The following is a 16,939-nucleotide window of genomic DNA, read 5'->3' on the forward strand; positions in this document are numbered from 1 at the left end:
GTAGGGAAAGGAAGAACTTGTTCAACACTGATACAAAAGAGTTAAAGGGGAACACTGAGATTGGATTTTTTTTATTTTATTACATTAAAGAAGCAAGAATTGGGAATACCTCTCCTTTTGTAAATGTACTTGCTGCACACACAGTGACCAGAGCAAAGAATAATGTCCATTTTACCAATATGCTTAATTAAGTATTCATTTCATTGTGGCAAAAAGAAAGACTCAGTCCAGTTAGCATTATGGGAAGTTATAATTGTTGATATTTCAAGTAGCAATCCCCACTAAAATACATTAGATTCTTACATACTTGTTGATGTTCCTATTGGTGCTGTGTGTCTATGGATGTCTAAACAAGCCTACGGGAATATATAGGAGAGGGGAATACAATGCCCAAACCCATCAATGATAATGATGTTATGAGTCATAGTGATGTTCTTGCTATAGTCGGTAATAATGTTACTAGCAGTCCTATTACTCTCCAATGTTACTGTCCCAGAAGAGTGTGACCAAACCTCAATGGAAACAGGGATACGATTAGGGCGGTCTGCCTCCCAGAGATCAATGCTATTGTAAGCAGGCCACACAGACCTTTAGGATTGTCTCATTTATTGTGTGCGGTTAAAAATAAATTAATCCAGAAGAAGAAAGGTTTTCATCTTAAACTTCTTTTCTGTCAGTAGAGCCAGCAATGCATTGCAACGCAAATAAAGTGGTTAAGAAAACAGCATTGCACATGAAGTGAATATATAGGGGCTTGTACACCAAGCATCTTGGTAATTAACTATCTTCACCTATAGTGCCTGAGACACAAGTTATTTTCACATTTAGTTTTAATGTTTGATATATTTGAATACATTTGATACAACCTTCTTTACAGAAAAATGACTGAAAAGTACAGAAAGTGCTGCACATGATGAATACAGTGTATTTATAAACAGTTACAGTGGCAGAAGGTCTGTGCCAAACAAGTACCACAGACTTGGTCGTTGGCACCATACAGGGCCATATCACTAGGTGGTGTATATTGTGCAATTGAACCTTCATATCTGTCTGAATATATGGGCTTCCACTGAGAAGACTGAGCGTTGCATTAAATGCTTATTTCACTATAATGCTCATCTACCTTTGTTGTGATTATGTGATTTTAGCTCAGTCCTGGTTCTCCAAGTATGAATGTTCTATAGAAATGCAGGACTTTGCTGACCAGATGCAATGGGATTGGAGTTAATGACACCACAAATAGATACAAATATCCACATTACATTGAATCAGGTTGGCAATATACATTAGGGTATAAAATATGAAGATGTGACTACATTACTTTGCTTATTACTACTTACATTCTTTTACACCAATAAAGAAGCACATCTTTTGTACACGTTCTTAGTTTTGCATTTAGGGCTTTCACTGTATTCTGTCACTCTCTTACCTCGGTAGCCAGGCTTTGACTTGCCCCATTATCAAGCAAGAACTTGACAACTTCAAGGTGGTTTTCCTGTGCTGCCATGTACAAGGGTGTGAAGCCATTCTAAAAAGAAGAAAGTTTTTAGTATTTGAAACAACTTTTACTGTAATCTCTTTCCTGCAAGCAATGATCAAGTGATCAGCATCACATAAAAACATTACGTTACAATCTGCATCTATACAAGTCATTATAATAGACAAGTTCTACAGGCTCAACACATGCTGCTGAGCCCTTACATGAAGGATTGAAGGCAGAGGTTCCCAACAGATACCACACTTACACATTCATCTTCAGCACATGCATTATTCCCACTGTGCTGCAACCCATACTTGCCTCGCAAGGACTGAAACATGCTTCCAGAACAGCCCCTGTCCTTATTCTAAATGTTAAAGTGTTAATATCAGCCTGGCTGATACACTCTGTGTTTGCCTTCCTCTGGATCAATAAGTATAGATATAGTATCTAACTGTAAAGTATCTGTTGTCTAAATTTAGCATTGGTTGAACTTGACGGACGTATGACTTTTTTCAACCTCATCTACTATGTAACTATGTAACTATGTTGGTATACAGAATAGATGGAGGATTAACGATACAAGTGAAACAATGTTAGCTCAATACATTTTAAGACTTGTAATCGTAAAATCTTTGGCAGTATATTATTACCGTATATCAAGACTAAAACATACAGTTCTCAGAATCCCTCACTCCTATGTAAATATAGTAGTAAAGAGATTCTTGTACAGTTCTGTATGGAACAACTTAGGCCTACAGATGCAGCAGCCATTATTCAAACATTTCATGCTTTGTATACCTCGGAATACCCATGTCATGGTGCGTGATTTCTTCCAACCGTACCGCCTTAAGACGCGCGTTGACGTGTTTTTAACGAGTGCAGAAAATGGCATTTTAGTGTTCTGGTTTTTAAACACCTACAAATTGACATGGTAGCACAGTACTGTCCACATTACAATTCATTCATTTCTGCCACGGATACGCGAAGAATTGCCCCCAAAGAAACAGAATCCATGAAATTCAAAACAGATCAACCGCGGTAAACACAGATGTGCCTGGTGTGATTGGCGGTGTGAATGCCGCGTGGAATACAGCAGAGCACACGAAAACGGCTCTGTGAAATGTTCGAATAACGGCCGCTGCATCTGTAGGTGTCGGTCTGTAGTGTGAAATCAATGATTAAAGTAGCAGGGTAAGAATCTGCCCCCAGTGATGCCGACTAGACAGGAGCAAAATTGTTGAGGTTCGGCCCGCTAATATTTGAAGTAACTTTAGCCAATCTTCAGAAACCTGCCAACATTTGTCTGCAACCTTTTACTGACACACACAAAAACATGTAAATCTGCCTGGAGCCTCCAATTCACATACTTTCACCAAAAAAAGGTTTATTTTTTTTGTTTGTTTCTGAGCATTTTTTAATTTCTTTTGGAAAGTTTGTGCAACAACTAAAGTTTGCACAAAAGAAAAAAGAAACAAACTCAGACGTGTCTGCGAAGATTTTCGTTTGCGAAGATACTGTTAACAGGGGACTTATCCCTGTTCAGAAATGTGCCTCTAATCCAGCAGTGTGGTGGTTAACTGCTGGTAGACAATTAACCAACACCACCTGGCTGATTACAGGTATCAGAAAAGCCTGCCTCTGAGACAAGAAGGGAGATTTCTTCCTGAGCTCACATGTGAGCTGAGCTGACCAAGGAAGCAGAAAGAGCAGAGAAATCCTTAGTCACACAAGTGAGGCTGACCAAGGAAACACTGCACATGAACAGATGTCTTGAGCTGCAAGTTGACACCAAGACAAAGGGGACAAGATTCTAAACCTGGATCCTGACATTGCCTTATCACACAAGGGTGTGGCACTAGGAGAACAGAGAAGCATCCCCCCTACAACTACAAGAGACAGATGAGACTTTTTCATATAAGACATCTATATCTCTATATACAGACGAGGCCACGACTATCCTAAAGCTTGCTTTAAACTAGCCAGGTTAAATTCAGGGTATGTGCTGGGCTAGTTTGAGGCAAGTTTAAGGCATTTCTGCATTGACTAACGACCCATAGGATTAACACAGCAGGGGTCCCTGGCAGTCCCATTCAGTTTGAATGGGACTGCCAGGGACCCCCGCTGTTAATCTGATGGGCCATTAATCAATGCAGAAATGCTGGGGCTAGTTTAAGGCAAGTTTAAGTCATGTATTCAGAATGTACCTGGCTGTACCTGGGTCTTTTTGGTGATTGCCACTGGTTTGTTTTAGAATAGTCGCAGTCTCTGCTGTATATATAATGATGTCTCTATGATTTGGGCTGGTGAATCGCTGGGCTAACCCCACAGTTAATGAGGGCTGGACTACAACTGAATATATACTCCAAAGTGGAGCAGATTTGGTTTGCTGGTTTTCATGTTTGCAGTGTTTAAAGCGACAGGCACAATAAAGCCTTATTTTAATTTCCCCTTAAAAAAAGTCTCCATTGCGTACCTCTGCACATGTCCTCCTACAGATACATTATGCCGATTTCACAGTGAAATCAAACTTTGGCAAAAAAAAAGTGCCCATCTCTAATGCGGATATGCGCCTCAAGTTTTGCACAGCGGGTCTTCGACTGCTGGGCTATATTGGGGCTAATGAAGATTAAGGAGGAAGCACGGAGGAAAATGCCTGTATAAAAGGGCTCATGCAGAGCATCAATGAAATCAAGAATGCATCTCACAGAAATTTGCTCAGATTGGACATGTGAAGGTGAGATTTAACTTGTTCCTCCATAAATGACAAACTAGTTATAGGGCCTAATTCTCTGTAGTCTGATGTGACCATTACAGCCCTTTTCATCCAAATATCCCCATTGAAGTAAATGAGGATTTTGGTCCGAAGACGGACCAAACGGCTGCATCAAACTATACAGGATTATCCGCATAAAGAGGAGAAGTCAGTATAAAAACATTCACAGAAAATATTTGGTCAAAACATTTCTCTCAGGTATACACCATTGTGTGTTATATTTCTCTCAGGTATACACCATTGTGTGTTATATTTCTCTCAGGTATACACCATTGTGTGTTATATTTCTCTCAGGTATACACCATTGTGTGTTATATTTCTCTCAGGTATACACCATTGTGTGTTATATTTCTCTCAGGTATACACCATTGTGTGTTATATTTCTCTCAGGTATACACCATTGTGTGTTATATTTCTCTCAGGTATACACCATTGTGTGTTATATTTCTCTCAGGTATACACCATTGTGTGTTATTTTCAGATGGTTAACTTCAAATTCTAGAATAGTAAACAGTTACACATCAGTGCCCTGACCCGATCAGACAGTGAGCCAGCAGTACTGCACCAGAACAAACAAGACTGGGCTCTCAATTTCTTTTTAATATAGCCATCCAGATCAGGCCTGTCTCTTTTTTATGAAAAGGTTCAGGCCTGTCAGCAGTTTCCAGTTCAAGTTCAGAGAGCTAATTCTGGGCAGCTTGTCCAAGGGCACGCGTTCAACTCGGGAAATCTCTATCTACCATACACTGGGAAATGATTCCAAATGTATCTGACGCACTTGCCCTCGATTCCAATGAACACAGCATAATAACAAGCAACCTTTTTTCAGATATGTTGATGTGTTATTGAATGACTAGATTATTACTTTTAATTACCAAGGGGAAACCAACAAACAGCTTTTCAAACACCTTTACACTGGCGACACACTTTATTCGAGCTCGGCTAGTCCCACGAATTCGGGTATACTCGGGTGTATTGAGGTTTGTGACTGTTTTCTGCCCGAGTGCATTGCGGTATTTTCCAGGCAGGGATTGAAGCATTTTATTCCCGCTGGCTGCAATACTGCACAGTATATATATATATATATATACTGCATTACAATTCATGAATTTATGCCATCTGGTAGACACGCGAAGCATTGCAGCCTATTAAATCCTAATCATTATCATTTAACAGATCAGCCGCCCGTCAGCCAGGCATGAACCCAGGCTGGGAAGGCAAACGCAACGGGGCTTGTCAGAGGTGAGGAGCGGCGCATTCCTGGTATCTGCCAGGTACATACTGGGTATTTGCTCGAATAAAGTGTGTCGCAGCAGTATATGTGAATACCAGGTCTGAGGATTGATCACATTGCTGAGATCCCACTGCTTTTAATTGTTAACAGTTTCTCCTGATTTTCGATTGACATAGATCAAGATGTAGTCCCACCAAGGAATGAAACGATATGCTGCAGTCTAGGGTTCTGGTAGTAAAGTAACTTGGAAGTAGATTGTAAAGTGTGCTTGTAAAGGAGTATATCCAAAAACATCAGCGTGCATCCACATTTCACATTGATTACCCAAACCTGTCCCAGTCTTTCAAACACCAAACAGTGTATAAACTACAGATTGAGGTGAGAAGAGTAGAGCACAGCCAAAAACGGGAATCAGGAGAGGATCCAAAATACAAAAATCTTTAATGGAGTAAATGCAGCATAGGAAAACACCTCCTACGCGTTTCGAACGTCTTGTTCTTTATCAAGGAGTAAAGAACTAGTGCAGATCTGTCCCCTTCTAAGCACAGCTGATCCGCCTCAGTTTTGCGCAAAAAAAATGGGATGACGTTATGACGCATCCAACTGAGCGCGAGCGCACCAGAAGAAAGTTCAGTCAGTGCATCAAGCTTCCCAGGGGCAGAGCAGTGACGGATCGCTACAGTGGACATAAATAAAAGAAGCAAAACGGTGGAGAACTACAGAATGCTCTATCCCAGGTGCTGTTAATCCTTTCCCACTGATAAACCGAAGGAAGGAAACCAGCAATTACCTGAGTGTGGGCAAATGTAGATCCATAGTAAGCTCCAAAACAAAAAACATATTTATTAATAGTAAGTGAATTACAGTAAAGAAAAAAAAGGGGAAAAGGGGCCTATCTGCAACACACATTAACCCAATAAGGGTAAAGAAAGTTAAAACATGAATAAAAACAAAATAAAAAAATGAAGAAAAAAAATGATTATGAAAATGTGTCCGGTTAAAAGATACCTAATACTGTACTGATATATGGTGATTCCGCACTTTCTTTACCCTTATTGGGTTAATGTGTGTTGCAGATAGGTCCAGTTTTCCCTTTTTTTCTTTACTGTAATTCACTTACTATTAATAAATATGTTTTTTGTTTTGGAGCTTACTATGGATCTACATTTGCCCACACTCAGGTAATTGCTGTTTTCCTTCCTTCTGTTTTTCAGTGGGAAAGGATTAACAGCACCTGGGATAGAGCATTCTGTAGTTCTCCACCGTTTTGCTTCTTTTATTTATGTCCACTGTAGCGATCCGTCACTGCTCTGCCCCAGGGAAGCTTGATGCACTGTCTGAACTTTCTTAAGGTGCGCTCGCGCTCAGTTGGATGCGTCATGACGTCATCACGTTTTTTTGGCGCAAAATGGTGGTGGATCAGCTGTGCTTAGAAGGGGACAGATCTGCACTGGTTCTTTACTCCTTGATAAAGAACAAGACGTTCGAAATGCGTAGGTGGTGTTTTCCTATGCTGCATTTACTCCATTAAAGATTTTTGTATTTTGGATCCTCTCCTGACTCCCATTTTTTGGCTGTGCTCTACTCTTCTCACCTCAATCTGGATTACTTCTTCAGCAGCAGCACGTCTTCCCTACATGGAGGTGTCCGTGAGTTCTAACCTTTATTATTGCCTTACTGCCTTATTATTCCCAATGAAATTGTGAGTGGTGGGTTCATCTCATTCACTCTCAGTTTTCAGGGAACTCTGGTTATATTTGGCTGTGGACCTACTCACCTGTATATTGTATACACCTACCTATGCTATGGGACTCACTACCTTTTAATACAAGCTAGGTATTGGAGCATTTTGACAATTCTCTCTATAAACTACAGATAAAAAGATTCTGGGCATTGATATGCACACTAATCTCTGGGTTCTGTTCCCCACACATTGATGGCATTTACTTTGGCTTGCCATTGCCACAATCCAAAACCCTGCTGGGAGGTAGATAATAAGGCCCTAAGTGTGCTTTGGTTGTGTATGCATTTGGATATTTTTATTTATATTGCATCAACAATGTATACACAGTGCTTTACAGAAAAGCAGACAGGGAATACAAGTATACAATAAGTGCAACAAACATAAGATCAGAGAATGGGAATTCAGGCCACAGAGAGCTTACAAGCTACAGTAAGTGGCATGTTAGGAGACTTGCACATTAGGGGCAGGAGTAAGTACAGTAGATGGTAGTGCTTGACCACTATAGTGGGTAGGTGTGTCTGCGGGTGTGAGTACAGTAGTCATGAGTCCAGGCTACAAAAAGGCTTCATTCTGTTAGAATCATTATTTTTGGAGCCATATCCTTCTAAACTTTTGCCCACTGCATCACGTATCTTGTATAAAGTAATAACTTGACCATGTTTGCCTCTCCCACCATGCTTTTTGCATCCACCGCATCTTTACCACCTTCTAATGTCAGAGACCCTTTCTAGTTCTTTCTTTTTCCCTAGAAAATGCTCCTCTACCTTAGTGATGTGCTACACATTACATAACCGTCATATCCTCCCACGTCTTTCATCCTGGGTGTACACATGAAGGTCATTTAGTCTTTACCGGTTTCAACATCACAATGTTGGAATCATTTGAACTTGTCATAATGAATGTCCTGGAGTGGTCTGAACCTAGGCTTAGCTATATGAGCAACAAACACTTTAGGCAAATCAGTGTTAAAAAAGGAGCAGGGTAAAAATAAGATACTCTGTATATTTATTGGTCTATACCTACACTCTTCATTCACATATGAACAGTTTACAATCACTGTATGGAGTATAGAAGATTGGAACAAGCTTGGGGAATGTGAGTGCTTTTTTTCTCTTTCCCATTTAGATGACTGTACCAATCTTATGGTTTTCTGCTGGTGCCTCTTTTTATTTTATTTTTTTAAACATGACTAGAAAAGGAGGCTCAGGCTCCAGTAAATGCACTCTGCTGCTTTCTCATTACCTATTCTCTCCATGCAACAATGCAGCTTGCACGATTCTACAGAAGATACGTACTGTACTGTAGGTGCTAGCCAAGATGCTTTCCTGTACAGGACATTTCATGCACAGCTAACACATGATTACATCTGCAACCATCACAACATTTTATTCCTCAGAAGATGGGATGTTCTGCTTCACCCTTACACACATTCAAAAACGTTACTGAAAACCTACAATTAAATGAATACTGTATGCGGCAATATTAAAAATAAGTTAAGTACTGCATAAAGAATATTTTTGTACAAGCAACAATGCATTAAAAGCCGTGTTTCCTGTGCATGACTCTTTGTGCTTTAAAAAAAAATAAAAAATCCTACAGATGAGCACATTTCTCTTTGATGTTTATGACAATTCCTATGCGCTATTTTAATACATCCCAAGTGCCCGATTTATTAATGTTTTGTATTTCAGGAATGAAAAACGGATAGAAAATACTGAACAGTATTCAAGAGGGAGCGCCCAATAATATAAAAAACATTTTTTAGCAAACATTACTGCCTTAAGTTCGTTTTTATCTATGAAGCAGACAGGTTTTTTTTATTATGACCTGGACATTAATATGGACGCTCAAAATATTTATAAAGTGCGTCAGGTTCTTATTAAGTACAGATGTATTTGATTTTTTTTTTTTAAATCACCTCCCTGCAATTCCATGTTTTAAACCCTGCATTACCAAGGGACATGGAAGATGCTAACAGAAGCAAATTAAAGACATGTTGTGTTATTAGCAATAAATGATGACTTAAAACAGACACACACTAAGTTATGGTGGGTGAAAAACGCAACAAGAAACCTCCACCGTATTGCATATAGCAAATAAAAAGATCACTTGTGAGCACACTCACATGTCCTAGGCAGGTCTGCAACCCTGCCTTTCACCATTATCCCCAGCATACAGTGATTCCACTGCAGCAAGGGATTCTGGGACATGACATGCAAATGAGCACACAATGTGGTATAGCACAGATCTAAGTTTCCTGTAGCTGCTATTTGGACCAGACAAGCAGAGGGACTTTTGGAGACTGATCTCTGGTGTTTCCCTCCATTCTGCAGTGAGAGGACCTCCCATACACCTCTGGTGTCCCAGATCATATATCTAAGCTAAGTATAGTGTAGCATTGGTGCTCTCATGTTGGGTCTTTGATAGTGAGGGGGGGGGGGAGGGGAGGGTTACAGCTAATACTCTGGTAAGGTGGATTTTCCCTTTGCCTTTAAATAGTACACATACAGTTTGAGTATTTTTTTATTTTTCATCTGGGCTGTTCACTGTGTTTTTTCTGGGGTTCTTTATCAATTTGCTGGTTTAGGGATCAACAGGACAGGCTTTCTTGCAGTTTTTAGATTTTGACCGTCCAGTCATTGGTTACCCTGGGAACTTCTGTACCCAGAGTGACCTGTATTAGAAGTTATATCTCCTGCATTATTTGCCATCTCTGTTTTTGTGTCCCTGTACTGCTGTCTATATTTTTGGGTCAATATTCTTATTGTCTAGAGGAGACATTTGTTTGGTCTCTTTTCATGTTTGTCATTTTGGTTTTCTATGTTGTGTTTGATGTAGACTTATAATAAATGTGTATTTTGGTTATTACATTTATCTGCATCTGATTGCATTCATTATTAGATATGTCTGGGTGCTTCTAACTGGGGTTCTTGTGTCTTTTTGTATGTTATACATATACACACACACACACATACATATATATACACATATATACATAATCATTTGTGATCTATAAGTATATATATACTTGGAATGCGATTAATTGATCAGGGAATGAGACACCGCGGTGTAAGAAGAAAGGTCTTAATATTTTCTACTTATAATTTATTGTGTGTTGCAACATTTAATGTTCCTTTAATGCCGAGTTCTAGTAGCCATGTTGGTCCTACAGAAGTACAGTAGAGTGCTGTGGGTTGATATACAGATATAGAGACGTTATTACTTCTGCTGGCGCATTGCACCGGGACACAGACAGTGCCTTGCTAGTGCAACTACTGCTGCATTCCAGCAGGTGTAGTAACATCTGCTATATCTACACCTTTTAACGCACCAAATGATAGCTTGTCATGTTGTTGTACACAAGCTCGTACTTAACAAGTCCTTTCTTCAGATATACTGTGGGCTCATATTTACTGAGCAATCTTCTGCCACAACCCACCCTCTGGCACTGGAGGACTCCTTGGTCTTCTAGTGCCGGAAGGCGTCTTATGGCAGAAGATTGCTTAGTAAATATGGCCCATAATCTCAGAACAGTGACGGGACGCGCTATGAATCTTAACATCAAAAACAATTACCTTCAACTACTTTACCCTCTCAAAGTGTGAACTTGTTGCACAATGCATACCCTGCATGTAACATCAATCTCTAGTAACATCTATGTATCTATAACAGAACATATAATACGCAGTGTATATATATCACATTTTGTAGTTTACATATTCTCAAACGTCTTTTTACCTGGGATTGTGCATTGACATTGGCAACACTTGTAACCAACACTTTCACTACTTCTGCTTGACCAGCCAACGATGCTATGTGGAGAGCTGTGTTTCCTTTCTGCAAACAGAACACATTAAAGTCTAGTTACTTGACATCATAGTGACAGATCAACCCTTATAGAGACAGACTACACAGTCAAATATGTTCAGCAGGTAAGTGTAGAATAGTTTACAGTCTAATGATTTGTTTGAATGCTCCCATTGGCCTATGAGGGCATTAAATGTGTAATTTCACGACTAACGTGTAGGAGGGTCTAATTATTAAGGAATAGACTCAGCAATAACCACATAAATGCATGTAAAATAGTAATTGTGGCTTTAAAGAGGATGTACGATGGAAACCTGCTGGATTAATGTACTGTAAAGGGTTATCCTAATTCTAAGGCAGGTGATCATTGTGAAGTATTTGCAGAACACACTGCGCTCCTCTGCCAGTGAAGTAAGGCACACGGACCTTTCAGGAATGGACCACATGACTGCAGTGACTTGGAGACCACGGGTAGGGGAAGGATAAGTTTAGTTGCTTGGGTCGGACTAATTGCCATTGGTTGTTTTGAACACGGGGCAAGGTTTAGCGGTCGGTTAGGGAGACAGGGCAACGTGTTCATTGCCCATGCCCAAGCAAAAATATGCCATGGTTGTTATAATTGTGACACTGGCGGGATGTCCTTGCCAGCTGGTGTAGATGTGGGTTATGGTTTGGGCTTGGTCAAGGGAGTGGGAACGCTATAGCTCTGTGGCTTGCATGGCGCTAACCTTTGGTGTGTTATGGTTTTACATGCCCACTTGGCTGGCATTGGAAGTTGTATAATAATGTTTAGCTGGCAAGGTTCATGTTGTAAAAGCTCAATAAAGCTGTGGCCATTTTCCATCCAAATATCAATCTACATGTTTTGTTGGGACTCGGGTGGGATGGCCGGGTGTTGCTAAAGGTGAATGGAGGAATGCTGCGGTCACGTATTTAAGGACATGCAGACAGCAAGGCTTAAATCATGATGGTAAAATCTGCAATGCTGCTGCTCAGTTACATAATGTTAATTAAACAAACTAATGAGTGACCTTTGGCACTGACCTTTGTTGATGCATCCACATCAGCTCCTCGCAGTAGGAGTTCGGAAACTATTTCTATGTGTCCTTCTTTGGAAGCGAGGTGGAGAGCGTTCAACCCATTCTGATAGAAAGAAGCATGTTGCATAGGTATGTAAGGACATCAGTATAAAGGATTCCAACAATACCACACAAGAGTTGTAGACCGTTTTGGTCCATCTATTAGCATACTGGTAATCCCTACCCTGCTTTGCAATGCAATGCAGGGTGACAGCAAAGGGGTTATTTCTTTTGTATGGTAAAATCCCCTAAAACAGCAGTCCAAGCTGACTTTTTATTTTTTTTAATTTACCCCTTTAATATGTGCATCAATACAATCCATACAATAATAAGTAATTAGCCAAGTTGTGATCGATTAGCAAAGATTCAGCTCGGAGGTTCACTAAACGGCTGCCAGTGCAGCAGAAGAAGACCAAAGATGCATAGTTCTGTGGGATGTGACCAGGCAGTCACTAGATACAATTGATACACTGCTACAGAGGGGACAGGTTCAAAAAGTATTTGCCAGAGCCTGTTTCAAAAGAGGAAGAGGATGTGAATTTGTAAATGGTTGCTATAGAAACAAAAAATGCTTGTTACATTATAATACATTAAAAATGTCATTCAGAGTTGTTTTTTTTGTTTTTTAAATGCTACAAGTATTTTCTCATTGTACTGAACTGATTTATTAAAAAACAACAACACACATGTAGGATATTGCTTGGTCTGTAGCTTTTAGTACCAGTTATTTTATATGTAATTGCATAAGAACTGCTATAGTGAATACTATACAGAAAGTATAAGGTATAGACAACACTATATACTGTATAAAAAAGAAGACTGAAAGTTAACGTCAAAGGAGAGTATACTGAAGAGGTGGTGCCAAGAGAACAAAAAAAAACCCCAATCCCCCAAACGGAAGCACACAAAACCCAACATACTGTAGGTTCCCAGCACTCAATGTAAACATCAGGAATCTAGGCAACATTTGTTAAGAATAATCATATTTTACTAATCAAAATATTCCCAATGGTAAACTAATACAGAAAAGTATGTACGTTTCTATATTATAGATTCATGATTTTTACATTGAGTGCTAGGAATCTATATTGGGTTTTGTGTGGTTACTAAAGTGAATAATTCTCCTGTTGTAGTAACACATCTCAGGTATTTTATAAGCAGCAATACTAGTTATCTGCCTGCTGTAAAAGTCATCTTCATTATATACAGAGATGTTGCCCTTTTAACCCCAGTACTGTAGAAGCATTTTTTAAATGGTTGTCATGTTCTCAAATATCAGTATCTGCTTTAAATGAATGTTTAAGGCACTTGTAACATGTCTATAACACCAGTGACCAGTTAGTCAGTAAGCAGGTTTGGCAATCACTCTTGGAGGAATTAAATACGGCAAAAAAAAACCTGCGTTTATAATTCATTTAATTTTTTTATGGAAAGCAACATTCTTTGTTATAGATATAATCAGTAAATGGAAGATACTGTAAATGAGAGTTTTGGAGATTGATGCTGTAATGTTAATCCAAGATTACATAACTACAAAAACAGAACATTAAACTCGAACATAGTTACCAGAGCAATCTTGCACCAGTTTAACAGAAAAGTTCCTGTTAAACTGATTAGAAACGTGAATGAAGTACTACATTTACTAATGCAATAAATTGATAATTACAGTCTTATCAAATCTGAGCGTTTGATATGAGTCTATTTTCTATTGTGATATTTAAAATGTAATGCTTAAACTTATATCATCATACTGCAGCAGAACACAATCTAATGATGTGTAGTCTGGGAAGCATAGGCCTAAAGCACAGAAGTGTGACAACCATTTTATATACTGTATACAGGAAGTGGCCACAAAGGTTTGTAGTCTAGCACGAGACAAGTGTAAAAGCCAGTTAATTCCTAAACATTGTGAGCTTCAGCCATGACAAGTATAGCACATACAAAGTTCACTGTGTTAGGAAAAAGCTAAAAGCTACATTTTGTAGAAATGTGACATTTTGTATTGACAAATAAGATGATAGAATTCACAAGACAACAGAAATCACTGACCTGGTTGCAGATATTGATGTCCACCCCGGTTTTCAAATAGTCAAGGGCCTTTTCAAGGTTGCCAGCTCGTGCGGCTCTCAAGTAACTTGCATTTGTGTCAGACTGAAAAAGAAGAAACATACCCTAAATAAGCACATTCTGCATAGTTTAAGGCAGAAGGAAAAAGAAAGCCAGGGATGGTACATCAACTCTTACTCATAGTTTAATTCTGAACATCTAATTTCCTGGGGTGGGACTTCAAAGCAGCAATCACCCCAATGCATCTTTTTTTTATGATCATTACCTGAACAGGGGCCTTAGAGCTAAATTGCAATAGTCTAACCACCAGGGACCACCCAGCTCCAAATAGATCATCTATTTTGTCTGGTAATCCCAAGAAATATCATTGCTAGGGTCACCAATTGCAAGCCACATCTTCTCGTGATGACACTGCAGCTTTATTGTTCGGACTCTTGCAGCCATATAATGTCCACCATAAAAGCATTTGTGTCCTGTAGATTGCAACAGATGGTATCTTGGGAACCAGGAAACCCCGGGTGGTTAGACTACCATAATTCATGGAAACATCATGGTTCAGGAATGCGACAATGGATTGAGCATACAATGGCTTGCTCAGAATTAACTTTTACTAGACTTGTTCCAGCAAAATGTGAAGCACTTCCAAAACCTGGTTTTAGGGTTAACTAGTGGGTACAAGTGTGACAGCGGCGATAATGTTGATGGAAAGCTGTGGTCTGGAAGAAAACAATAAAAGTCTTTCACAATCTTCAAACTAAATGTGGTTTGTATCATAGAAGAACCCAGAGACAGAAAACAAACTAGTGCCCAAAGCACCAGAAAGCAAAGCATATGGTTTGCAGGTACGGCCTGGCCCAATCCTTGTATACCTTTACAACCAATGCAGAATTGTTTACACTGCAACCATTTTATTTCAACAATCACTGGCCTGTGTGTTCGTTTTCCAGTTCCAGTGTTGTATCCCAATTTGCTATGTTGCTGGCACCTTTGGTATTATCTCCCTGTGCCTCAAGGCACCAAAAACATAGAATGTAAGCCAATCTGTGCCGGGACTGTGGCTGTAATAAGTTTATGTGTTGCGTACAGTGCACTGTGCTGTAATTGTGAAGCACTTAAACACAGTTACTATTTTCATAGATCTTTCACTATGGTGACTTGGTGTCAGATGGCAGTTAAAGGACCATTGCCTTTAAAAACCTATGGGGTCTCCAGAGTTAAACAGCGTTTATTTCAGCTCCCAGGGAAACTTGCATCTGAAGGCGATGCCGGTATCTCACTGCTGTTTACAGGTCCTGCATGACACAGGCCAACAGGAAGCCAACGGGATGGCTCTTGCAGCTTCCTATTGATGTGTGGGACCTTTAAATAGACATTTTCAGTGCCCAGCCAGGGCTTATACCAGCAGCCCCTTCCTATGCAACTAACTTCTTCCCAGCTGGTAAAAAAATAAAACAAGGGGTATAGCCGCTTTAAGGCCAAAGCTAAATAGTGCGAGTATTTTGGCTATATATGAAAACAAAATCAGCTCCATTGCTGTCAGAAACCAAAACTGCATGAAACCAACATTGCCGCGTCCTGCCTGTAAAATCTGTTTCATTCCAGCAGTGACACATCACTGTGCTTATACAAGGCATGCTGTTACTGCTGTTACTGCTGTTACTGCTGTTACTGCTGTTACTGCTGTTACTGCTTGTGAGATAGGAAGCAAGATAGTGGCATATTTAAATCTCTGACAATGGCTATTCCAAAAGATAAATACTTAAAGGGACAGTCTCTGAGGGCACAAGGGAGCTAATGATAATGGGTTAATTGTAGTTGAATGACACATTTTAAAACAAAAAAAGAAAAACAAAAAAAAAAAAATAGCAAATAGAAGTAATGTATTTTAAATTATTCTTTAAACTTGTAATGATACCATGATAATCATACATTATCATGCAATCAGACATCAACAGGCCGTGGTTCCAAGAATACAGTTCCCAATTGGATAATTATATATATATATATATATATATATATATATATATATATGTGTGTGTGTGTCTGTGTGTATATATAAATATATGTGTGTGTGTATATACACAACAAGGAAAAAGAACCCGCTTTAGAGCACTCAGGTATACCGTATAAGAAATAACAATTTATTGATGGACACAAAGAAAATAGATAACAGTACAAAAATACTTAAAAATAGGCTAGGACCCCTGACACGGATACTACCCAAAAGAAACACTGTTGCATGAAAGAGGGGTAAACTGATTATATAAACCCCAATGCCTGATATAAACAAGATGATTAGAATCGCTTTGATATGCAGTAAAGTCCTTTACAGGCGATTACAGATTCCAAGTTGATGAAACATGCATATAATGGAATAAGTCCCCAGTGACATGGAGTGATAAACCAGTATAGAAAATACTTCCTCATCAAGCTTAAAGATTCCGTCTATTGAGGCAGATATATTATCCAGATCCACAGCAAATTGATTATCTGTGGAATAATGGTTTCTGAGCTCTGAGGATCACTCAATACAAGTAATGTCGCACATGTAGCATTTGAAATACATGCCCTCAGCCGAGTGCAGAGTTAAATAGCCTGTATACTGCACAAACGTGTATCAAAAGTGTTCAATGTCCAAAAATATAATCACAGCAATGTTAGGTAGCATAGTTACGTGACTCATAATCCAGGGGTCCTGCCAAGCACCCCCACTCCAATATATACATACATACATATACACACACACACACACACA

At 39.3% G+C, this 16,939-nt stretch overlaps 1 protein-coding gene across 1 annotated transcript in view; it reads right to left on the minus strand.

Moving 5' to 3' along the window:
• The window catches only part of ANK3 (ankyrin 3), a 461,946-nt gene that overhangs the window by 331,407 nt on the left and 113,600 nt on the right, over positions 1-16,939 (minus strand). The window contains 4 exon segments of the mRNA XM_075612960.1: positions 1,430-1,528; positions 10,970-11,068; positions 12,083-12,181; positions 14,167-14,268. Of these exon segments, the coding sequence (XP_075469075.1) occupies positions 1,430-1,528; positions 10,970-11,068; positions 12,083-12,181; positions 14,167-14,268 (399 nt within the window).

This window comes from Ascaphus truei, chromosome 8, assembly GCF_040206685.1.
Source record: "Ascaphus truei isolate aAscTru1 chromosome 8, aAscTru1.hap1, whole genome shotgun sequence".
Lineage (NCBI taxonomy): Eukaryota > Metazoa > Chordata > Amphibia > Anura > Ascaphidae > Ascaphus > Ascaphus truei.